General features: G+C 33.5%; 1 protein-coding gene across 2 annotated transcripts in view; it reads left to right on the top strand.

Annotated features, from left to right (window-relative positions):
• Window positions 1-1,420: 1,420 nt before the first annotated feature.
• The window catches only part of LOC123559896 (uncharacterized), a 74,597-nt gene continuing 49,895 nt past the window's right edge, over window positions 1,421-26,122 (top strand). Inside the window, exons 1-2 of one of the 2 annotated variants that reach the window (XM_053552185.1) lie at window positions 1,421-1,593; window positions 1,795-1,960. In XM_053552185.1, coding sequence (XP_053408160.1) covers window positions 1,820-1,960 — 141 coding nt within the window. In that variant the 5' untranslated portion in view covers window positions 1,421-1,593; window positions 1,795-1,819. The remainder of the gene's footprint in view (window positions 1,594-1,794; window positions 1,961-26,122) is intronic. The other variant, XM_053552184.1, reaches the window with a different exon arrangement.

Here is a 26,122-nt window from a genome sequence, read left to right as displayed (position 1 = left end):
AACCTTCAAGACTTGGTAAAGCGTCATCTAACATAAATTTGTGTTACATTGTTTTCAAATGTTTTTAAAGTTCCAACTATAATCATAAAGGGAAAATGGACTATGGCATCTAGTGGAAATAATAATTGACAAGTCAGATCAGTTTGAATTATTCCGGTAGACGGTGAATGAAAATATAGATGAAATTATCTTAAGATCGGTCAAGCGGTATAGAAGAAGAATGCTTATTTTACATTATTTTTAACTGTCGTTGAGATAATATGTTGCCAGGTGGAACCGTTTGAACATATCTCGAAATGGATAACGGAACATCCATGCTAAATTATATCTACTTCATTGTAATGGTTTCAAAGAAAATAGTCGTTTGAAGAGAAGTATACACGGATAGAAGCTTAAGCTGCGGCAGATATTTATAGCTCATCGGGAGCTCATTTGAGAGGGGAATTGAAATGAGGAACATACGTCTGGGTATATATATTCTGTATTTCTCTGAAAAAGAAAGTGTTGTTTTTTTATTAATGTATCATGAAAATACACGGTAAATGTTTTATTCAAAAAACAAAATGGAACACAACGCATTTTTTCCATCTGTCAACCCATTACACTTGTAATGTTATTACGCCATGTCCCTTGGTAATTGCCGACGAAATTATCAACTGGCGTATGGCACATCAAGTAATTGACTGATGCATTACTTTTCAAAGATTCAACTTAAATTGGAAATTAAATATTGATATATTTTTGACAATTTGCAATGAAGCGTTATGAAAATGTACGCAAATGTGAACGTCTGGTACACGTTGATTTACGACAGTTCTTCTGTTAAATGAGAAAATGTATAACTGAAAATAATTTATACCAATGAGTAATTTCAACACTTTCGCCCTAACGCAAAATTACTGAAAAGAAAAGACTGCACCTTAGATTTATAAAAACAAGCTAACGTTATATAAACTTGCTTTGCCATTTCGTTCACACAAATCTAGCCGTCATATAACGTCAAATGGTTCTTCTTACAATTCACATATTATATTGTACAAGGAATTGAAATGTATCTGTCCTTCAACAACAAAAAAAGTTTATTTCACACATTTTAAAAATGTGTAAGGGTAAAATAATGATAGGAACTATTTTTATAATACGTTTATCATATTACATTAATGAGATTCGAGAGCAATGCGAGCCACCTATCCTATTTCCGCCACACGCACTCACTGTTTTAACAGTCTATTGTCTTCCGTTCTTAATTTCCTTAGCCATGCGATAGCGGTTCCAATCAATCATATACATTTCAATTATCTGACTGAATATCGCTGTAGGAACTGTGACGAAACCTTTTTCACTTAGCTATTGGTTATGTCGCTAAAACCACGCCCATTGTTTCATTGACATTTTCTGTTCATGAAAATCTGTTCAAATCAAATAATATTGGTATAATAGCCCACGCGCTCGCATGGCATATATAGATGAAAGTAAAACGAATTGTTGAGGATTTACAGTATATCTCAACGGAGTATTATAGATAGTATTCAATCCTTCGAGGGGCTTACTATATAAAATCATTAAACTGCATTCTTCAAAAAAGGTATAACGGTACATACAAATACGTCTAGAATTAATTTAAAACGACTGTTCAAAGCTATGTTTGTTTTGATGTCAGAAATTTAAAAGTAATTGATTTAAGTCTGAAGAGCTTTTATGAAAATCCATTTAGTCTGATTCAGTTGGTGCAGTTAAATTGTTTTGCTGTTTTCTCGCAATATCGTTAAAGAGTCGTCCGTATTCATTTTGCAGTGTTTCAGTCGTACTCGAAGTCAAAATGGTAGCAACATCACGCTGTTTCATTTACCAGCTACGGAACACAATGACTACATCATCCATATACATAGTGCTCATATGTTTATGTTTACCAGCGATATTTGGAATGCCATACTTAGACGCTTCAAACAATTTAGAAAAGGTAAGTAAAATTTTATATCTACGCTTTTGTTTAAAGATATCCAATGGCCATCTTTCACTAACATATCTTATGTTTAGATATTTACTTCAAATATAGAAAATCCTCATCAAATACATTTAACTTTATTAAATATAAAAATTAATTGTGAATGTAGACTTACGCTCGAAATTAATTGTCATGCAGTATCAGTTGCTTGTTTAAAAATACTTCCAGTTTTTTTTTTAAGTAGAAGTATCTTTAAGTAAATGTACGATAAAAGTGTAGATATAACGTGACAATTTACATCGTTAGGCTCGAAGTCAGAAAGTAGTTTCATTTGCTTGTAGAAAGATGTACTAAGTAAAAATGCCAGTAATACATTATAAAGTGGACATTATAAAGTGGAAAATGTAATATGATTTATGACTTTGATGTAGACGTTTCTGTTAAAGATATTTGCGTTTTGGAAAATAGGTCCCTTTATTGAACAAGCACTTAAAATGTTGAGAAAAATATTTATGGTTTAAACATATAATATGTACATGCATTTTTGTAAATTTAATGCTGAAAGTCTTAGAGTAATAATGAATATATAAATATATAAACTGCTGCCTGTAACATTTTAACAATACAAGCTCTTGTTTGTTTCTAAAAGTGCGACTAATAAATTTTCTTTAGTTCTACTGAAACAACATTTTTCAAGTGTTAAAATTAAAGTATGTGTGTGTTTATTTTTTTTTAAATTTGAGGAACTGGAGTTGAAAGATGAAAAGGAGTAGATTGAAATATTTTTAGAATAGTTCATTAAATAATATCTTTATGTCTCACCGTGCTTTATTATTTTCAAGGATATAATGTATTTCATATCATAATATGTTCAGCAGTACGTATCATATACCGTAAAATAAAAGCGGTATTGTCAGTAACTGCCAATAGTTTAGGCTTACAACGATTGGATGTATCGACTTATTTATATTCTAATGTCATTAGTATACTTATAAACCAAGTGTTAAGACCCTATTAATCGTAAGAGGCGACAAATAGGATCTTAACACTTGGTTTTGCAGTAACTCTGTGATTCCAGCAGGTAAGCAAATTTTGATTCCATACCTCATGTTTTTATTTCGATGTAAATGATATGTGGAACCAAAATTTGTAGTCCTGTTTGGAGCTATATAACATATACTGTGTTGGTGCGCCGAAAACCCAAATAAATAAATAAATGAATGTATACTAGTAGACTATATTTCTAATTGAAATTATTATCTTGTATTGTGTAATTTAAACTTTCGTGGCAGAAAACAACTGAGAATAAAGTTGGCAAGAGTGGCATCACAGAACAAAACATAATAAAATACCATTTTATGAATATATACAAAACTAAGCAATGGGATTTTGTTGTAAATATACCAACTAAACAAATAATTATGTTTTGCATGAATATAAAATTAAGAAAAATGTGAAAAACCTTTGTGTGAAATCTTTTAATACGAAACAAGTAAACTACGCATGAATAACATGGATTTTGACCTAGATTCTGTAGTAATCGGGACACGTAACAGGTGCGCGCTGAGAAGATAAACCACTTATTAAGTCTTAAATGACATTGATTATCAGAAGGCACATATTAAATGGTACATATTTAGTAGTTTTATTACCCTAAACTAAAATGATATATTCTAATTTAAAGTTTTTAGTAATTTATCACCGCTAAAGAAATCGAAAGTAAACTTCTTCCCCCGTTGCGTACCTCGCTTATGGATGAATGGGTGGCGGCTGGTTGTAACTGTAGAGTCAGTGTACCCGGTGTCGGACTGTACGCGGTTTCGCACACACGGCAAATTCATGTTCTTCGTGAAAATAAAGCAGAAAATTTAACAATTCTTTGTTATTATTTCACGAAACTGAGTTGTTCCCTACATAATTTGACAACAGGGGTCTTTCCCCACTGGAGCCCCGCTCTGGGAAGTGCAGACAAAAACAATAACAACACCAATGGAGGCCAGTAGGTCAGCTGAAAATTTTTAAATTTCATGAAAATAATGACTATGCAAACAACGATAATGTGCAAATTGAATTTAAAAATCACTATTCCATCATATATTATGTAAGTATTTACCTATTACTTTACCCAAATAAAAAAGATTTCAACATTTATTGAAGGTATCCCAATCTGCAAATGTTTGATTTTTGCTTCAAGTTTTTTTTAAACTGAGAACTTAATCAAGTAATTAGAGTTATGGGGGTCACTAGTGATTTAAAAGCTAGGGTTTTATTTTCATGTCAACTGCTTAGCCTTTTTCAGTCCAACTAATTGTACGCTGGTCGACATGTGCTAGTGGGTTACTTATGGGGGATTCTGACCCAACACGAAATTATTTCAGAATCAGCCCAGGACGTCAAATCATTTTGACCTTCTATCACTGAAAGGATACCTCTTGATCATTTAAATTTGCTGCTTAGTTGGAATATTTGCAAATGAATAATGTGTTCGTATATGCATATCTAAATATTTTCTGTCTGTACATTCTGTGTAATTCTGAATTTTTCATGCGCCAAACATTACCTCTACGCCGTTTGTCATTTTTAAAGACATTTCTTGTTTAATGTAAGAGTGATCATAAATTTTTGATATCTATATAGCAAAATTGTAATGAGATCCATCCATTAGTGTTGTATAACAGACATTCAATATTTATAAAGTTTTTTTTGGCTGTATGAAGCGATAAGCATCTACTTTGAAAAATAAATTATCTTTGTTTTTGTCGACCAACGTTTGAGAGCAATGAGAGCCACCAACTCCCTTGGTGCCATTAAAATCAACTGCGATACAGAATGTTCTGGTGAAAATTACTAGGTAGATGCACTTCGACATTATTTATTACCCATAATTCAACGCTTTGAGAGTACAAATTGACGTCTTGATATTGCTATGAAACACATATGATAGGAGTCCAGTCTTAAGATATTATTCCAGTTTATTTTTATATGATGTCTTAAGTAATACCTCGTGGCGATGGATTCCATCAGGAACGAGGTGTCGAGAGTTATTAATATAAGTTGTAGAACCTGCTTCACAATCGACCTATAATAAATGAGCCGTGCCATGGGAAAACCAACATAGTGGGTTTGCGACCAGCATGGATCCAGACCAGCCTGCGCATCCGCGCAGTCTGGTCAGGCTCCATGCTGTTCGCTTTCAAAGCCTATTGTAATTAGAGAAACTGTTAGCGAACAGCAAGGATCCTGACCAGACTGCGCGGATGCGCAGGCTGGTCTGGATCCATGCTGGTCGCAAACCCACTATGTTGGTTTTCCCATGGCACGGCTCAAATTAGTATAAACTAAGTAATAAAAACGGAAACGCTAACAACTCATAATCATATTTTATTTCCTGTTGTCTTTTCATTTTGCCATAATTATGTTAAACATGAATTGGCTATTGCTTGAGTGTATAGATTAAGTTAGCTATATATCTAGGTTGTGTAACGAATATGCTTATGTTAAACATGAATTGGCTAATGCTTGAGTGTATAGATTAAATGATATGGCTAATGCTTGAGTGTATAGATTAAGTTAACTATATATCAAGGATGTGTATGCTGATGAAAAGATGAGTATGCTTATGTTAAACATGACATGGCTAATGTTTGAGTGTATAGATTAAGTTAACTGCTTATCTAGGATGAGTATGGTGATGAAATGTTGTGAGATATTGCAATATCTACGCTGTATATTAGTAATTAGCTTGATGCCATTATCTCTGAAGAGTTTTCTTGTGACGTATGCCTTGCACAGGTATACAGACGACTGGTTATCACTGATCAGCTGATACCACAGTGATCTGCTAGCTTACCAATCAATTTCCTGAATGTTTATTGTACTTCGTGTTATAAATATTTTTGATCGTTATTCAAATAGATATTAAAACACATACTAATAACTTGAAAATTTGTTACATCCATTTCTTTCTGCTGAGGCAATGCGCGCCAAATCAAAGTAGGATATCGTGAAACGACTGTGAAGTAAATAATTAAACGGTAATATATATCATTTCTTCTAACTTTATAATAGTACTTCCAGATGTATATAAAGCAAAAGGCCTTTAAAGGCATTGGCCTCCAGATCGTTCGACAAGAACAAAAAAAGAGATTATTTTTAGATAACTAGAAATTAATGCTATATTTCTTAAGAATGTCTTGACAGACAATATAATACGGAAACAGATGAGAATTAGTTGTTTTTGCTACTTTTTACAATGCAAATCGAAAAGCGCTCGGGGTAAACTGCCTCAATTATAAATATCTATATTTAACGCACATTGAACACTAAATCTTCCATGTAGCGTTATTGGTAACGACAGCGGAAAATTTCTTTATTGCCGCGGCGGTCCGGGTTCGATTCCGGACGCGGTCATCTTTTTTTTCTTGATTTGGCATTTTTAAAATAGTTTAGAAACAAAAACTCTTATTCTAATGTTCATAATATGACCAAACTTCAATTTGAAAGAAATATCATATTTTTTTCCAAAATCTAGAGGTCAGTGCCTTTAAGTAATGTTAATACTACCAATTAAGGTGGTTTTTTTTCCAAAATTGTATTAATTCAGCTGCAAAGAAATGTATAATTATTGAGTTAAGTGGGATAGAGAAATTTACTAGCGACTGTTTTGCCAATAGACAAATGATGAATTTCTATGTGTGAATAGCTGCTTCCTTTCGTTGAATTATGCACTCAAAATCGTTTTCGTGAAATTCCACGTGAAGACAGTACTGCTGTTTCTGTTTTAGGCAATGCTTATATGGAAAGAATTTAACACGGTTTTCTGTTATTAATATGTGTTATTAGCGTCATTTTGAACAACAATCACAAAAAGTAACAAAAAGAAAACAAAAAAGACTTCAGGGAATAGCCTGGTAACCCATCTGATCACTGTGGTGTCAAATGATACAAGATCACTATAACCAGTCGTATGTATATTCATGCATGGCGTACGTCACTATAAAACACTGCAGAGACACTGTCAAGTTGAGCTCTCTTTTGAAGAAGCTTATATGAGCCGTGCCATGGGAAAACCAACATAGTGGCTTTGCGACCAGCATGGATCCAGACCAGCCTGCGCATCCGCGCAGTCTGGTCAGGATTCATGCTGTTCTCTAACAGTTTCTCCAATTCCAATAGGCTTTAAAAGCGAACAGCATGGAGCCTGACCAGACTGCGCGGATGCGCAGGCTGGTCTGGATCCATGCTGGTCGCAAACCCACTATGTTGGTTTTCTCATGGCACGGCTCATATGCATTCATGTTGTAATGATACAGTTATTCTTTCAGAAACAGCAGAAGGCATACAAAAGTCTTTGGTAAATTTTAAAACATACTGTGATAAATTGAAACTTTTATATCAAAATCGAACGTAAAAATTCTTAAGTAACACAAAAAATGTTGTTGTTTTTTTAATATAATGGGGAATATATATTATATGTAAGTAACTTAATTATCTCTGTATTGTTTAACCCATTGGCTGAACGTTTATAAATGTCACAAAATCGCTGTCCGAAAAAAATGAGCTCATTGTTCTCAGTCCAAAGATCTTAAGAAAAACTTACCAAAATTATGTTGAATTAATCTGATGCGTACACTTTTGTAGCATCCATGATTAACTATTGTTCCGAAGTATGGGGCTTTATAAAATTTAAACAGAAAAGATACACAAAAAACTCTTAAAATTGTTACTTACGGTAAAATGTTAACATGCATTGATGAGTTATATGACGTAATTGGTCGATTTCCATGTTTTTGAATGGACAAAAAAGACTTATCCAATACTTGTTTTGAAATTACATCTAGAGAAAAGTAATAAATGTTTGTTAAGGAGTGTCTTTAGCACTGTTAAGGTATGATACTGATAGAGATGATGTAGTCTACTGGGCCTCTAAAATCTAAACATTTGTTAGAAGAACTGGTTGAAACCATGTATGGTTATTGAATCAGTTGATATGAAAGTGTTTAATCAAATATTGCGAATATGATTACTTGGTCTGTAATATAGCAATAAGAAACAAGACATGCGCAAAACATTTTCTTTCTTTTTTTAAAGAACTTAAGCTGACACATGAAACATTTGATTATCTTATTAAAATTGTTTGTGTAAAATTGCGAAATAGTATATTTGCTGAACTATGAATGTGAAATGTCGTCTCGTAATTTAAAAAATGAAATGGTAGACATAGACATATATCTTGATCTTTAAGAATTTGTACATTATACAAATACAGTTACTTAGAAGAGGAATAATGCCCTGTTTAATCTGATTTTGGGAAAATGTATATATCATATTACTATAGCAATCACCAGAGTATATTGAAATATATGGAAATCATAGGTACATCTAGTTTGGATATTCTAAATAGGTTTGCTGGTTTTTTTTTGTAAAGCATCGTTTAAAATTAGAAATGATAATTTTAACACTTTGTGTAAATTTATAAATGATAAATAGTATTATCAATATATTATATTGTACTGTTTGTCTAGGTAATATATGCCGAACTTTGGTTGCCTTGTTTTAAGAAGTTTTATACTGTGATGTTGACTGTACATATTTTTCTCGGACTGTGCATATATTTATAATCATTTATTACCTCATGCTGCAAGTAGTAATGATGCCGACGATTATGTTCAAGTCATATCATTATTGATAAAGTTATGTTCTGTTTTGTTCAAAATAGAAAAAGTGGAAACTCCACAGGCCGTTCAACACGACAAAACGAAAAATGTTGCAGGCTCGGTTTGATTGAGCCTGTTAAAGGAGGTAGTGGAAATGCATGCTACCGTCCACGCCCTCTAGCCCCGGGTTGAGCAGAACTCAACATTTACACACTCTGTTCTGGTAAGAGTTATCTAGTGTCTTGTCGTAAACAGTCCTCACAGTTTAGAGAGTAACCCCTTCGATTATTTATAATTAGAGATGAAAGTAGTTATATATGTTCCTAACATACATCAAACTAGTTTAAGAGAAGGGAAAATATGTAGCTAAGTTTCAAATGTAGTATTTACCGTAAAAATAACTATGACAACAAATTATTCAAGAACATCGTAAACATATATTAATTCAAAAACTTTCTGTTGAATTGATGTAACCTTCCACGGAGCGACAGCAACCTGTAATTTTATTGCTGCTAAATTTAATTACTTTCATCTTGATTGTAAATTCACAAAACTGTTTGTTTATGGTTTAAGTTATAAAACCTCCCACTTGATTTAATTGCTTTCATCCTGATTGTAAATTGACAAAAAATATTTAAGTTATAAACCAAAAGGAGAGCGTTGACAAGATATAGTTTTAAAGCATTCCTTTTACTTCGAATGCACAAAAAAAAGAGCTAGAAGTAGATTGGTTTTACAAAAAAATTAAAGACAAGCGAAATCAAATATTAGATTTTATTAGCTAACGGTACGGATGCTGAACTCTGCAGTAAAGGATCCTACGATTTCTGCACAACAGTTTATGTATATATATGTAATTCGCAGTTAAGGAAATTAAGGTATGGGGTTTTAGGCTTTTGCACCTTTTATATCACAACTGTTAGGAAGCTACTAGGTGGAATGAGTAGCCTAGGAAGTCTTTTATTTTCTCTACCCCCACCCCCCTCCGCATGGCCATAATGTATCAGTATTGAACGTTTGCTATTACTATAAACGAAGAAGAAGATACAAGTAACACTGTAATCATATGTCTGGTCAAAACTTTTTAAGATAAGGCTACAAAATATATTTTGCCTCAATCCCTTATTAAACTATGACATTAGGTTTCTAATATTTCACATAAGATAAAAGTGTGTTTATTATAGTGATATGTGCATTCATATTTCAATTACAATATAAAAATCAGTAAGCACCCGTCCCATTGGGCCTATAAGTTACCTTATTTCAACATTGAATAATACAAAAATACTTAAAAAAACAGGTAACAGCAGACATAAAATGTATGTTCACCAAAAGACAAATTAGTATATCTGATCATAGTATGAACAGTAATAAAAACAGTAATAGGTCTATCAAAGATACTTGACCGAACAGAATAGAACAAAAGATATCTTACATGTAAGCTGGCAAAATATATGAGTAAGATGCCTCTGAATGCAATACTGTAAAAATAGTTCATATATAGTCTAAACGTCACTTCAAGTATATGAGATTTACAGTTAAGAAAGCACTTATTCAAAATAATTTTGTTTGATCTTGTGACTTTCTTTTTCAAAGAAAGGGATTTTGAATTTTACAGTTATTCGAATAGGCATTTCCTCTTCATGATTTTTGAGTAACAAATAATCACACGTTCTTGGAAAATTTGAGCCAAACTCTACGAGGTTATCTAAAATTATGCAAGTGGTTCGTTTTTAATGTTGTTTTTATGTATTTCCTTAAATTCAGTGTCAAATAATTTTCACATGTCTGTTAGTCCCTATTTTAGACACGCGTTTTGAATAACATTAGATCTTTTTTCTAGCTTACTTATATCCTTAATAATATATAAGCGTTTCGACAGATATAAAGTCATTATGAGATCTATATTCACAAGTTTCTGCTTCATACCACTCGTATATATGTATCTGTATGGATTGTAGTCATTATTAGAACTGCAGTTTATAAGTATATTACCATTCGAAGCATATCTAAAACTTGGTAACCATCAACTGTAAGTAAAGCGATAAACGCACATCAATTGTCCTAGCGCCCGAGTTTGCACATTATCAATTGACTAGAAATGTTTCGAATACTGAACAGAAGAACTATATTCTAGAAATGATACAGCAGACGAATTATATGGCTTCTAAAACGACCGGAATCCAATGTCTTTGGGCTGATGGATCTTGCTGATCAGATCACTTAAAGCCCTTGAGAGTGCTTCACAATTAGCGTTGAAAGCACGTTTTAACGGCATATTACTCAAAGATCTTTTGTACTAGCCTATTTTCTCAAACACGCTTTCATCAGTGTTGAAGATTTTATCAGTTCATTGCGTCCCTCCTTTCAGGAAGTGCATAATCTTTTATTTGACACTATTGGTAATTATCAACCATCGCTTTACACTGCTCGTGTAATATGTTTAGCATAGTTTGCAACTCATCTTCAGTATCCAACATTACTTTGTAAGACTTTATCGTTTGTATACGAGAGCATGAGTAACGTTTTCCGTTGTGATTCCTACGTCAAGATCTTTTATAGCTTGAACTAGGTCAGTCGCAAAGACACCAAATACAGCCGGCGAAAGACTGCACACCTCCGTACTGGTTGAGCAGTTGAACCAAACTGTCAGTTTAATGCTTGATACGTAGCATATGTTTTTATTAGGAGTTGTAAATCTTTTATTGCTCAGCAATATTTTATATAGCAACATTTCTTTGTCAATACAGTCGAAACACTTTTTCAAATCTATGTATGCAATAAAATGCTGACATTTGACCTTGAAGTTCGAAATAAGATGAAAGAGTTTCTTCGTCGCAAATTCTTTAAATTCTGATGGTATATTTCTATCCCGCAGACAGTATAATATTCTTTGCACGTCAGTTTCTCTAAACTGATATATGAAATAGTCTTTTAGGGGGTGGGGGTAGGGGATGTAAAGCGGATTCTACTAGTTCATTTCTATCTGATTTATTAGTTTTCAGCGATCGTAGTGCAAATCGTCAAAATCACTCTCGACGTCACAACTGTATATTTTTGATAGTCATCTTTCGCATGGTGAAAGACAAGGTTCTCGTCTTGAATAATAATGCAGTTGCCTATTTTTATCTTATGTATTTTAGGGCGTTCAACTAGCACTTGTTGAACAAGGAGGAATATTTAAAATGTCATGTGACACAGCACAAATTGACACATTATTAGTATGTAAATACAGGATCTAACGAGATTTTAGAATGACAAAAGATTTGTTTCCATTGGATTATCTTACAAATTCGATATTACCCAAGAGAGATGTTGTTTACACAAATATTAACATATGCCCTCGGATGTTTAACATTACGTTCTTGACATTTCTCTTTTGTCGCTCAGGTCCACATATTCTGCAAGTGTAATCATATCAGTCATTTTATCGATGGAAGCATACATATTGTTTATAATCATAACCTGATAATAAATATCATACACAGAAAATATAGATACCATTCACGCACTAACAAATTGTGAAGCTTGTTTGACACGCAATGTTGATATTAATGTACCGACTGCATTTGCGTTTTGAAAATGGTCACTTGGGATTTTAAGATTAAGTAGGCTGATGGATTGATGCACGTTGCACCTCTTATGACAGACAGTCAAAGTGAATGCTGTTAATTAGTTTGTATCTTTGCTTAGAGATTGATTTGAGGTGATTCACCTTTTAACGTAGCTCAGCACGTTCAGATCAAAACCTTTCTAAAATTAAGAACTTGATAAAACTTTAATTTTTCAAAGCTTCAGAATATACTTAGAAAATTCATCAGATAAAAAATAGGGTCACGTGCTTCTATTATTTGCTGTACTGCTTTGAATAATCTGGACTACACGCAGGTTTTTATAATGGAAGTATCATTTGATAATATTTTCGCGAATAAGAAATTTTCAAAAATGTATATTTCAATGAAGCTTCTCACAGTCGTAAATACATATATGGTCTTTAATATAATGAAATAAAATGTTGATGTCCGTTCGCTTGACTTTACAGATATTTGCCAATGATAAAAGACAGAAGCACATTTCAAACTGATATTAAGTCATTTTCTTGAAATTATTTAAAGTTCCAAATGTTTTAATTTCAAATTTTGCATTAAAAAAATTAGTAACGTTGTCGCTTTAATACATTTACTCATGGGCGGCAATAAATTCATAAAATGAGTTTCATTTCCGTATGGCGAGTCCAAGCTTTATTCTACGTTAGCAGGATAAATGACCTTACGTTATTGACACTACTGTTACATCACCATGGCCCAGTGGTTAAGGCGTCCGCCTCGGGATCGGGAGGTCGAAGGTTCGAGCTCCATGGGGGGTTTCGTCCGGGGGATGTTTGTCATGGAACTCGTTCCGAAAAGACCGGTTCGTGAGCCGCGAGCTAGTTAAATGAATAATTACCTACTTCTATCCGCATGGCGCCTGGCATAGTGGTAGGAGTTGAGAGGTAATAGGTACGCACATTAAAGGTGTCTCATAAGCCAAATTTGCTGACACTTTCAATAGGGGTGACACTGTAATAAACAAGACCTTTACCTTTTGTAACGGTGTTGGGGATTGTAAGTCGTAAGACAACAGGGACAACGGTTCAAAATCCCCTGTGATTAAACAACATTAAACATAATACTTCCTCTTTCATAAGATCTTCCTTCAGATTTTATCATCTGTAATGAAAGAGCGAACAATACATCGCATTGATTTGGTAGTGTATTGCTAGAGACTTGTATTCATCAGTGTTATATATTTCTGGTCCTTTGGGATCATGGAGTCCATTCAATGGATGTATAATAGAGTTCCGCTTAAGCCGATACTAGAGGGCGTGAGAGGTGAACAGACTCAATCAAACAGAGTCTGCTATTATTCTGCTTGGTTGCATTCTATGCTTCCAAAGGATCTTTTACAGATTTTATTGGTATATATATCCTCCACTTCGAAGCAACAAAGTAAAGATGTATGTACACGTTTCTTGTCACGTGGTGTGTTGGTTCTGCACGTGGTCATTAACATGGGTAGACACAAAAAACGGATAAAAGATAAATATCGCTGTGGATTTGAAAGAATTAGAACAATTAAATAATGAAAATATAACATTTATTCACCTTCAATAAATAACATAAATAACAAAATTACAGCTTAGGCACATTTAGTAATTGATAGTGACATTCTGTATAACATTCAATCGCCCACAAAGATATTGAATTCTTGTTTCAGACTAGTTTCTCTAATTCAGTATTTGCGTTGTCTAGTTAAGATGAACTGTTTCATTGCATGCTCTGTGTGAGTAAATTAGCTTATATAATTAGGACAAGAATAAATAGAAATTGTTTCATGGAAAGAAAAGTTGTTTTTGTTGTGCGTTTTTCTTTAGATTATGCGATTTACAGCATTTAAACTAAGCATGTAGCTATTTTGTTTTGCTTTAAGCCACACTAACACCGGTCAAGAAATCCTTCAAAAACGAAAGATAAACAATGACATGTTGGTTAAAGTGTTATGCGTTCTCTTACAAAACAAGATGTACATATTTTGCGATTAGTCTTTTGACTTCATTAATCTCGAGACGCTCGTAGAAAGGATTGATAGAAACATTTGATTTTAAAACCATACATACAGACTGTTGTTGAAAGGTAAGTTATGGGAAAATTGCACCATAGAGGACAGAGAAGCATACGAAATGACACACTACAATGTTAATTAAATGACTTCTTTCTGCATATTTAAATAAAATACTTGTTATAGCTTACTTTTAAAGTTGGACCCTCACATTTAAGCAGTATTTTATGATATTTGCACTTTTCTTATATTCTTTTAAATTTATTTAAGGCACAAAATCCATTATACAGAGTTGAATCTCTATTACAAATATATTTCATTGTGTTCATAAAATTTTGTAATTACATCAACATCTGACCTACCAATGGCCTAATACGTTAAGTATGTTTAGACACGGCATTTATCTTCAGCAGTTACCTAATTCTTCCCTGAATACTTAGTCGTAAAATGTCTGTGGTACGCTCGAATCTCACTCTAAGAATAAAACAATGTAGGAATTAGTTATCTTATGGCTGCCCCGGATGATCTTCTCTGGGGTGGCTCCTTTGCCTTCAAGGAGTAGAATGAGCAGCTCTATGTAAATAGTTTTAGATGTACATAATGATGTTTTTAAACTTTCTGAAGATGATGGCTGTCCCATCTCCTTTCACTGGTCAACACTTAAGTCGAACCCGACTCCTGACCATTTACTGGAAGTCGAAGACACAGACGAAGCGCGGTTTGATGTCTATTCATAAAACAGCATCTTTCCTGTGTTTTCATATTATGGAAATATGACTTGAACAGCAAGCTCCCGTTCCCAAAGTTATTTCCTTATATAAAATACAAAATTTGAAGTCATTGAAAGTTAAATTTAAATCTAATCACGGCTAGGTTTGTGACAAAATGTAGGAAAAACGCTTACTGAATAAGATTATATAAATCAAAACCAAGATTACTGCCATAAATAGGTGTAATTGTTTCTCTTTTTAATTAAAATGGCCCAGGAGTTTATTTACCTTCTGTTTATCATATGTTCCATATTCTTTTGTCTTTTGATACGAACGGACGGACAGACGACGATACTGTTCAAACTACAGTCATAAGCACAGATCATTCAGTCTCAGTAATATTGAACAATTACACACAATTAACTAGTTTCAACAAAAAAAAAAAAAAAAAAAGCAAAACAAAATAACCCAGTGTAAAGAAAAAAAATGTTACTGACAAAAGGGCGTAATGCAAAGTAAAGTTTAACTTGGTTTCCAGATTTATTTTCTTCAACCTGTAATTATTTTCCCTGTAAATATAAATTAATTTATAAATAACGTGTGAATAACATTGCCTTTATTTTAAATTAACGATTCATTCCTTTCTAATTATACAAAAACACTAAATATTACCCTTGACTATTTTGCTGTAATGTGTAAAGTTTAATGATGAATTTTAGCTAAGTTATTGTCAATGACTAACGCTTCCACATGACAACAATACTGTCTATCCTATAATTTAAAATCCTGCCATAAAATTAATTTATTTTAAACTGCCTTTGTTTTTATGCCATACTTCGCTTTGTCGGCTAAAATGCCTAATCAAAGTTTTTGCTTGACATATTGATGCCTTTAGATAACTTGATAAAAGGCAAAAAGTACCATGCTCTCTATAATTTGAGACAATAGTTTGAGAAAGAAAGCAATAATATTAAGCAGTTAATGTTCAAAGCCTGTGTTTAACATATATCAACTGCAAGTACAAATTATCTATAAATTCTGTACAACAGACATTAATTTGAAAAACAGAAAAAAAAACTTCTCGCTGAGTGTATCCTTGTGCTAAGTCGAATGACAACATGCAGTATTTTGTTTAACTAATTGAAGACCATGAATACAGAGATGAATGTCTGTTGTATTGCACAATAGGACGTTTTTATAACATATCCTATTGTAAGGTCACACAAACCTAACTGTATATAAACTAAAATCATGCATAGCCAGGGGAAGTTCCTAATGATTTAACTTCCAGTGACCTTTAACAGAGAAATATTTTCAGAAGCTTTTTGTGCGATCAAACTGTCATTTCACAAATACATATCGCAGTGGAAGAACTTTTTGTCGACTATATACATGTATTTTAATAAGAAACGACGATGAAAAGCTGTTAACGCTTTTGTGTTTCAAAAGCTTCAAAAATGTCTTTGCACTTCTTTCTTTAATTAAAGTAATACGTGACTGGAGATGATTCTGATAACACCAATGTATTTTGTGTTATTACTCACAGATCTTAATCCAGGAAAACAAGCAATATGGTCTTGAAATGTCGAACATATTCAGTTCTTTTTTATTGAAATCATGTGCACAAGATTCTTGTACTAGAATGAAGACTGTTACAATATAATTTAAAGCTCGTTTAAGTGTATCACAGTTACAAAATATTGTATAATTATAATAAACAGAAAATTAAGAGGTTTCTTTCTACCCTGCTAAAATTCTATAATGGACTTGTCCATCTTTCAATTAACTGTTAAAAGGGGTGCTTACCAAAAAGATACTGACTGAATGGCGAACAGTGTAGATCATGATCTACACTTGTTGCAAAGGCAGAATCAATTGTGTCCAGCATTAAAGAGTTAAACAATTTCCTAGAAAACTGTGATTTCTGACGATATCTCTGTTTGTCGTATTATTCTGTGATATGTTTACGTGTTAATATTGTTATTTTAAGAACAATTTGAAATGACACGACTTAATCAAAAACATGCATAAAAGGGCATACAAGTTTGTGTCGCACGTATCTTAAAATATATTAGTTCTAGGGTCATGAAACATAATAGGAATATTATTTAGCATGTTTTGTTTGGGATTTCTATTAGTCAAACCAGAGTTATAGCCTTTGTTTAAGCCAAACATATGCATAACGGGTATACCAGTTTGTGTCATTTATCTCAAAGTAGTTGACTAAGAGTAAGAAAACATTAGGAATTGTTATATAGCATGTGCATCTGGTGTTCGTTGTGGGATTTCACTCTGTTAGACCATAATTATGGTCTTTGACTTAGTTAAAAAATGACGTATAAAGTGCTTACAAAATTATGTTGCATTTCGAAAATATTTCACTTAGAGTCACGAAAATATGTGCTGTGATTGGAAGTAGGCGGACCTCTATAGACACACGTCTAGTTTCTTCATCTATCTTAAAAGGTCGTTTGTAGATTGACCTTTTGTATGACATGCTGATTGGGTTGTATTAATTTTGCATGAAAATGTGTCGCTGTCTAGACTTTGTAACCAAATGTGTTTCATGCGAATATTTAATAACGGCATGATACCCTGACAATAAATTAGATTAGATTTAATTTTGTTGGGACGTTTTATCTAAATTGCTGATGGACTTTACAATCGTATTACCAAGAAGACAGTTCAGTGACACGTCTGTGTTTGCAACTACTTGTAATTTGCTATTGAAGGCAAAGGAATATCGTTTTTGGCATTATCCGTCGTGCATCACTTCTTCAGAAATAAAAATAGTTTTGGACAATGAACAAGAACAATATTTCACTAGCAATAACCACGTTCCAAACACAAATGGTGCAGCAGTGTGGCAAATTAAAATAGTTCTTGTAAATACTTCAGAAAGTTTTTTTCAGGCTGTTTGGACAGACACCGGCAAAAATATACTCTTTGTTCCCCTTTGGGGCTAAAAAGTTTGATATGTTACGCTTAAGTGAACTACACAAATGATGTGCTAATGTCAAATTTTATTGAGGGTTATGTTTGTCTAATTTGATTGTCTCCAACTCTCCTGCAAGTGTTAACCATATTACAATAAACCAGACAAGGTTCCCCGAAAGGAGTAGATAAATATTTTTTTTACGATTTAAATGGTTAATTAGGAATATTTTATATGCTTTCACATTTTCTTCTGAGCGGATTGTTGACTGAGACTGTAACGTGAATAATGAAACAAACGTAATATTATGCCAAGTTAAAATCTTATCACACTGATTTTGTACACTTACAGAACACATACATCCAGTACTAAACAGAAGTTAGCATTATAAAAAAACTGCTTGTGTTTCTAAATGTAATATGTTTGCGCCATGGACAACCCATCGAACATTTTCTGTGTCCAATAGAAACAAATTAGTAGTAACTGTTGTAAGTTTTGACAATAAGAAGCTTTCCTCTTTCTTTAGCGCAAAACGTAAAATACACTTATCAATATGACTTTTCTTTCTAATAGATATTAGTTCAGTTTCTTTAAAGGAGTGGAAAATCAACTGAAAACTCTTCGTTCCATTGTCTTCGTCGGTAGTAACGACACTATCCCTCGGTAGATTGACGTCCTAAAAACCAAATTATGCTATAAAGTATGATATAGAAAGAAAAATAGAAGTTATTCTTGTAATCACACCTGTAAATAGTATAAAGATAATATGCGGACCAAGCCTATTGTCAGTATCAAGTACAATTTGATACTTGGTTATTAGTAAATATAAAATGATAAAATTTGTGCTTTAAAAGTACAGAAAGTGTGTCTCTGTGATTACTTGAAGAGAATGGTTGCATTTTCAGTGGCACGATTTTTACTTTCATACTTTTATTTAGGTATGTCTACTCCATGTCTCTATCGGGCAGAGTCTTGCGTTTACTTTGTTTGGTTGCATTCTAAGCTATCTGTCAGAATAATATCCTTTGAAAGCAGAGACTGCAACCAAGAATAATAAAATTAGTCATGTGTTTAATATGATAGAAATATCCGTCCCGAGGGTACCTGCGCATTGGGAGGTAACGAATCTTGCCGAGTTACCGCCCATGTGGAAGCATATAAAATATTTCTAATTACCCATTTAAATCGTAAAAGATAATTGTCTACACCTTAAGGGGAACCTTGTCTGGTTTATTGTAATGTGGTCAACACTTGCATCTTTTTCTTGCAAATCGTATACATATAAGCTTTTTATTCTGGCAGTTTAATTTTCTTGCGTGCCGTATTGTAAAAATAATAGAATAAATAAAACAAATAGAAATAGTTTCGTTGTAGCACTCTTTCATATAGTAGTGTATGTACACTAAGCGCGGGAAATGAACGTCCGTAAGCAGAAGTCACGTCATGACGTTTCAGTGACAGCACGAGAGTCATCTGACATTGGAGTTGTTGGTGTGTCGGGTGTGCTAGTGTGTGTGGAAGGGGTAAGAGCAAATAATGGTATAATTAGACACCTCCAAAATTATTCATATTCAGTTTATATAATGTATTTGATTATAATTATCACTAACCATAAAATGCACAGTGAACTCTTTTTTGATAAGATTACCCCCCCCCCCCCCCGCCCCCCACACACAAAAAATAAATAAAATAAAACACTTTCATTATTTCATACTGGGTATGAAACGGTTATGTTCTGAAACACTTGAAACGTATAAAAGTATTTCTTACCAAATGTTTCACTAAATTTCATTGAGAAATTTCAAGTTTCACAGAGATATATACATTAAGCTAAAGCCAAACCCTACCTATTTCACCCGCCTACATTTAGATCCTATTGTCAATTTCTATTTTCGTTCGTTAGACCAGCTCTATTATGACACATGTTGTGAATACAATATTGCGAAGGTTTTGTCAAAAGAAATTAACAGGAGTAATTGACCAAAAGACAAAACCAACTGTTTGTATGGATAACAATGTTTTCAGTAAGCAAACATGTTTTGAAAATAAATAAAAATAAAATATTGAAGAAATTAGTAATGCGCTTAATACCATTAAATGTTTCTTCCTTTCATTTCATATCTAATTAAGTCGGTAAATCTTTTTGAAATGTCATTTTATAAGAATTATTCGAGATTTTGGAACATGCGAAAATTAATTCCCCAGAAAGCTATTTGTATTCTCAAGTAAAATCATAATACGTTTTAAAGATGCACCGAGGAAATAAACAGCAAACTTAATAGATTAAAGTTTTGGGTGAAATTGCAACATTAAAAGGTTGGGTACCTTTTTATTTCAGCATCAGTTCAAGTAATTTTACAATATACTGAAGTACAGCAATGCATAAAACGCTCCTTTTCCATATGAACAGGCTTTAATACGGTCTCTGTCTTTGTATAAACGATAAGTAGTATTTCAATAAACAGATACGTTGTCTCGGTTTCAAATTTCTTTCTGATGAAGATATTAGCCGTGTCATGAGAAAACCAACATAGTGGGTGTGCGACCAGCATGGATCCAAACCAGCCTGCGCATCCGCGCAGTCTGGTCAGGATCCATGTTGTTCGCTAACAGTTTTTCTAATTCCAATAGGCTTTGAAAGCGAACAGCATGGATCCTGGCCAGACTGCGCGGATGCGCAGGCTGGTCTGGATCCATGCTGTTCGCAAAGCCACTATGTTGATTTTCTCATGGCATGGCTCATATATTGAAATGATAAAGTGTTTCGTTTCGCATTTATTCAGATGGATGTAGTAGGTTAAGACACAGCTGCAAAAAGACGGAGAACTCATGTGTGTAAAAAGGGCTTGCATTGATAATAGACAAGACGATGTTTTCTGAAATTTAGGAAAGAGAATGGAAGTGAGAACATTTCAATGACAGGATACAGGGTTCTAGCCAGACATTTTGGAAGGCATGTTGCAAGAAAACATTGAGACGCCAGCGGCGGTGGTAAAGGGGTGTATGGGAGGGGCATTCTCTCTTGTTCGAGGGGAGTATAGGAGAGTACCCCAGAATAAATTTTGGTTTTATTTTAATGATTAATTTGACGCATTCTGGTGCATTTCAAAATGAATATTGGAGTACAAAAACATGCAAACATTTTAAAAAGGTCCGATCAAAATCAATGTGTTAAATGTTCTATATTAAAACTGTCACTGACGTTTATTTAAAATGAAAGTGATTTACAAATTAAAGTTAAGAAGGAAATCAATGACGCAATCAAGCCCATTACCTACACCAGGCCCTGCTATATTCACCAATCCTAGTATCACACTTTTACGGTGAAATACCGAGTCTGTATATATTTATTCCCAAAAAAATATTACCAAGAAGATCTTCTTCTGCATGATTTAACATATATTTGTATCATGACGCTTTTATTTTAACCTAAATTTCATTTTTATGTGTAGACCTTTCTATAAATTACCGAAAATTGAGGTTGCGACTATACGTGACAGTCAAAAAGCATGTAATAAAACCTAGAATTATTAAAAAATAAATCAGTTTCTAACTTTCTTTCTGTGACTAAAGTCAATTTTCATCGATGATTTCTGCTTGCGTATGGCAATTTTTCATTGGAGTTTGGCAAAATCAGTCAACGTCTATGAGTTCAAAATTCTTGGAAATAATCACTCACGTCCTGTTAATCTGGTCAGTCAGAAAGACAATTATTCCAAAGCTTGATTAAGTTACAGATCCACATTTTTGTAAGGTTTTCCGTAGAAAATACAAGATTAAAGTGGTGGCATTGTCTTCCTGATTCTATTCGTGTTTTGGCTCGTAAATAATAGTTTATACTGCATTGAAATTGTTAACTGGTGCATATATGTTTTCTTTTGTGCTTAATACCTGGCATTGTCGTTTTTAATTCAGCCCTTTAAAACATCAATTTCAGTTCTTCGATACCAGACCCAACAGTTGCTTGATTCTTTTAAATTGTCATATAATTACTTCAACCGACGGGTCATCGGGTGTAACAAACACTATCGATAAAACTTGACAAGTATCCGCTAAAGATGCTGTTTCTGTCATTCCGTAATAACATTATCCTGTTACGATGTATTATTTCATTGCATGATATACTTCAGTAAGTTAGTTTACATGATTAGCACAAAAAATGATATAATGAATATATGCATTGTAACAATGTAAAGTGTCTTCAAACCAAGTTAAGCATACGGCATGAAAATCCTTTCACTTTGAAATTAACTTCTAGGTTTTGATGATAGTGTTTCGTTTCGACAAATTGGTAACTAATATGTCTTTATGAACTATTTACGTTAAGATTTTAACTATCACAACTATCACAACAGTATGTGGCGGCCGTAAAAAGTCTCTCTATACTTGGATCCAGTGTTGTTGTATTTTCTGGCCCTTTGTGATCATAGGGTCCATTCAATATACATGTAATAAAATTCCGCTTAAGCCGATGCCTGGGGCGTGAGGGGTGTTGCACTTACCATTACGGTAATGATTACCTCTCATGGACAGACTCGGACCGAGTCTGCTAATATTTTGCTTGGTAGCATTCTGTGCCTCCACATGGATCTTCTTATAGATTTTATTATTTATTGTTCGTTTCAAAATTTAAGTTGGTAGATCGCATAAAAGCAACATTTTATGTAAATCAAATTTTAAAAATGCCTCCACTGAAAATCTAACATCTATTAAACACTCTGTAAACACAAGTAAGTGTTAAAGGTCAGTTGTTAAAAGTTTCAAACAAATTCATTGCTTAACCTAAAACCAATTAACCACAATTAAATCACTGACAACAAATGAAAACCATTTGAGCCGCGCCATGAGAAAATCAACATAGTGGCTTTGTGACCAGCCAGCGCATATGCGCAGTCTGGTCAGGATCCATGTTGTTCACAAATTGTTTCTCTAATTGCAATAGGCTTTGAAAGCGAACAGCATGGATCCTGACCAGACTGCGCGGATGCGCAGGCTGGTCTGGATCCATGCTGGTCGCAAAGCCACTATGTTGGTTTTCTCATGTCGCCGCTCATTTAAATACATGCACATAAACACGTCTTTTTCCATTGGGAACATGCACATTAGACCTTAAATGCACGTGTTGTTCTTTGACAATAATTGAAATTATATGGAATAGATACTGCACGCACACCCTTTGTTATAATCCATTATCCAGATTGAATGAGCAAATAAGAATGAAAACGATCACCAAATATGAGCCATTATATTATTCCCTGATTGTAATTATTCAAATACACTGCCAATATTGAAACAGAAGGATAACTGTCTTCTTATAATGGTATTCGTTTGAGCCGCGCCATGAGAAAACCAACATAATGCATTTGCGACCAGCATGGATCCAGACCAGCCTACGCATCCGCGCAGTCTGGTCAGGATCCATGCTGTTCGCTAACGGTTTCTCTAATTGCAATAGGCTTTGAAAGCGAACATTATGGATGCGCAGACTGGTCTGGATGCATTCTGGTTGCAAATGCACTATGTTGGTTTTCTCATGGTGTGGCTCATTTGTCTTTATGTAAACATGTGCTTACTCGGTGTGCACATACGACAAAAATACAAAACATGTTCAACAGGCATTTTTTTCTAAAACGTTTGTTAGCAAGGCCTACCATAATTTTTTATAGGTAACAAACTGTAAGGCAGAAATACTTGAGTGAAAATCAAACAGACATTTTCATGAAAAATATTCTTTTGATCTCTATAAACTCACATAAACATCAATTTATACTTTATTTCATTTTTCTATTCTGTTTTAATAATATCTTGTTTCCTGAAATGTTGTTTGTTACATTGTTTTATCTTATGCAAGTTAGCTAAACATACTAAATGTATAGTTAACTGTTTACCTTCAGAACATTAAAATATTATTTGAGAAAATACTGAGGAACTTTAAAAGACTAGATTAAATCTGTGTGATACATAAAATAGCCTTCGTGGCCGAGTTAGTGTCGCTGACTTCGTAAAACTTGCCCCTCACCGATGTCGGTTCGATCCATACTCTGGGTGTTGAGTTCTTCATGTGAAGAAGCAGTACAACCGGCTAACAAAAGGTCGCTGGTTCTATAATAATGCCCGGAGGGAAACCTTGCGTCTTCCTACACTATCAAAAGCTGGAAACCAAGAAAAAATGATACATTATTTTTTTATAACTTAGAAATTGTTATTTTTAAACAAAATAATGTCGTTTTGTAGCACTCTCACTAATAGCATTCATGAGTTATTAATATAAAATTACTGAAAATTAAAGGCAAAATCCATTTTGGTACCAGCTGTATACTTCCATCACCAAAATTTATGATGGGTTTATCGTCTATACGTATAGTTGTCATTTCATTAAATGAATTTACTTAATTGTTCCTGGAATCTCTCAGTTGGTTCTACCAAACCATTTGCAGCCATGGATATTGGTCTGGAAAGTGGGTGGGGACACTGTAGGCCTTACTGGTCTTCAACCCATATGACTGATGTTTGCCAATTTCTATATATTTGCTTTCATACATATTACACGTAAAATAGATGGACTATAACGGCGCACACTTGAAAGTGTTAAGCGTCGAGGCTTTCGATCAAATTCAGAATAATTGGAGTAGTAATACACCTTAGAGCGAGACAGTGGCTTACTCAAGAGAATAACTCTTGTAATAACCAATAGCCAGAAGGAAGCTATACATCGTATCTTTCTTTATCTAAAGATGTTTGTGAGCCGTCATTCAATTTAATCCAATAATTTCAACAAGGCTTAACATTCAGATTCTTCACTGTCTTGACACTACCCATGCACATTTATTAGAAAATATTTCAGTTGTCATGATTCCATAGTTCACGCAGATAATCATAATTAAAACAAATACATTGTTAAATTTTTCTGAGTAATCAGTGTACACAGCTTTATAATAATGCAAATCCGCGGGTCTGGTGTCATCATTTGGACAGACAAATGGATAAAAAATTGATAGAATGACATGTCTTCCAAGATGGAATCATTAGATTCATATCATGTTTCCATGGTGTTAACAAAAGGTAACAGAAACAAAAATGTCATAAGTTAGAAACTGAAAATAGCCGTAAGTTGAACCGTACGTTAATTAACGTTCAAGGAATACGCCTGATCTCTTTTTACATTTAGGTCATCAGATCTTTCATCAACAGAAACAAAATAGTTTGTGACAAAGTCTAGAAATTGAAAATGGCTGCATATTTGACCGTTTATTACTTAGCGTTCTGGGAATGTGCCTGATTCCTTTTTGTCTTGTTATCATCAGGCTTTTTATCAACAGAAACAAAACCTTGTGTGTAAGTTATCTTATTTACTCAAAACTTACAGCTGAACGATTGCAAATATGCATAATGTACCCTTTATTGTATAATTTCCTGTTTAGCACATTGTACATGTATGCATGTATGAATGTGAAGAAAGGCAATTTATTTCGAAATATTACACGGGTATAAGCAAATGCAGCTGTATATCAAACGAAATAAACCATAAATCTGACGCACCCTCAGTTTGAAATTGGTATTGATTTAAAAGAGAGAAAAAATTTTTGAAGTTATTTGATTCTTACGTAACTTCCTTTCTACGACTCAGTATTCTACTTTTTTAAAGGCTTTTTAAAGTGGCTGCCGCATTTTTGTTGGTAATTAACATAAATTATATCATATTTTTTGTTAAAACCTATTTTCCATAACTGTTTTTTTTTGCAATATTTTCAAAGCTTTGAATATTGATTAACATACAGAAAGTTTTACTGAATCCATTAGTTTTGAATATCTCCCTTTATGACTCCAACTGTATAAAGTTCATCTGCAGTAATGAAAATAGTGCTTTTCTATGTAACTATGCATTACATCTGTTTGCACAGATGTTTTATCTGTTTCTAAAATAAAATTTAAAGCCTTATGGAACTTTAATGGAAGATGTTTAAAGATAAAATTGTCCTTTCATACATTATTGATTATAATCTTAATATTAATCTGAGCCGTGCCATGAGAAAACCAACATAGTGGGTTTGCGACCAGCATGGATCCAGACCAGCCTGCGCATCCGCGCAGTCTGGTCAGGATCCATGCTGTTCGCTTTCAAAGCCTATTGCAATTACAGAAACCGTTAGCGAACACCATGGATCCATGCTGGTCGCAAAGCCACTATGTTGGTTTTCCCATGGCACGGCTCATCTGTCTATTCAATAAGCTATCGTTCAGTTACCTTCTCATCTACCAAGCAGTATCGAAAGTCAAT

This window comes from Mercenaria mercenaria, chromosome 10 (assembly GCF_021730395.1).
Source record: "Mercenaria mercenaria strain notata chromosome 10, MADL_Memer_1, whole genome shotgun sequence".
In the NCBI taxonomy this organism is placed as follows: domain Eukaryota; kingdom Metazoa; phylum Mollusca; class Bivalvia; order Venerida; family Veneridae; genus Mercenaria; species Mercenaria mercenaria.
This window is presented reverse-complemented; position numbering and strand designations above follow the sequence as displayed.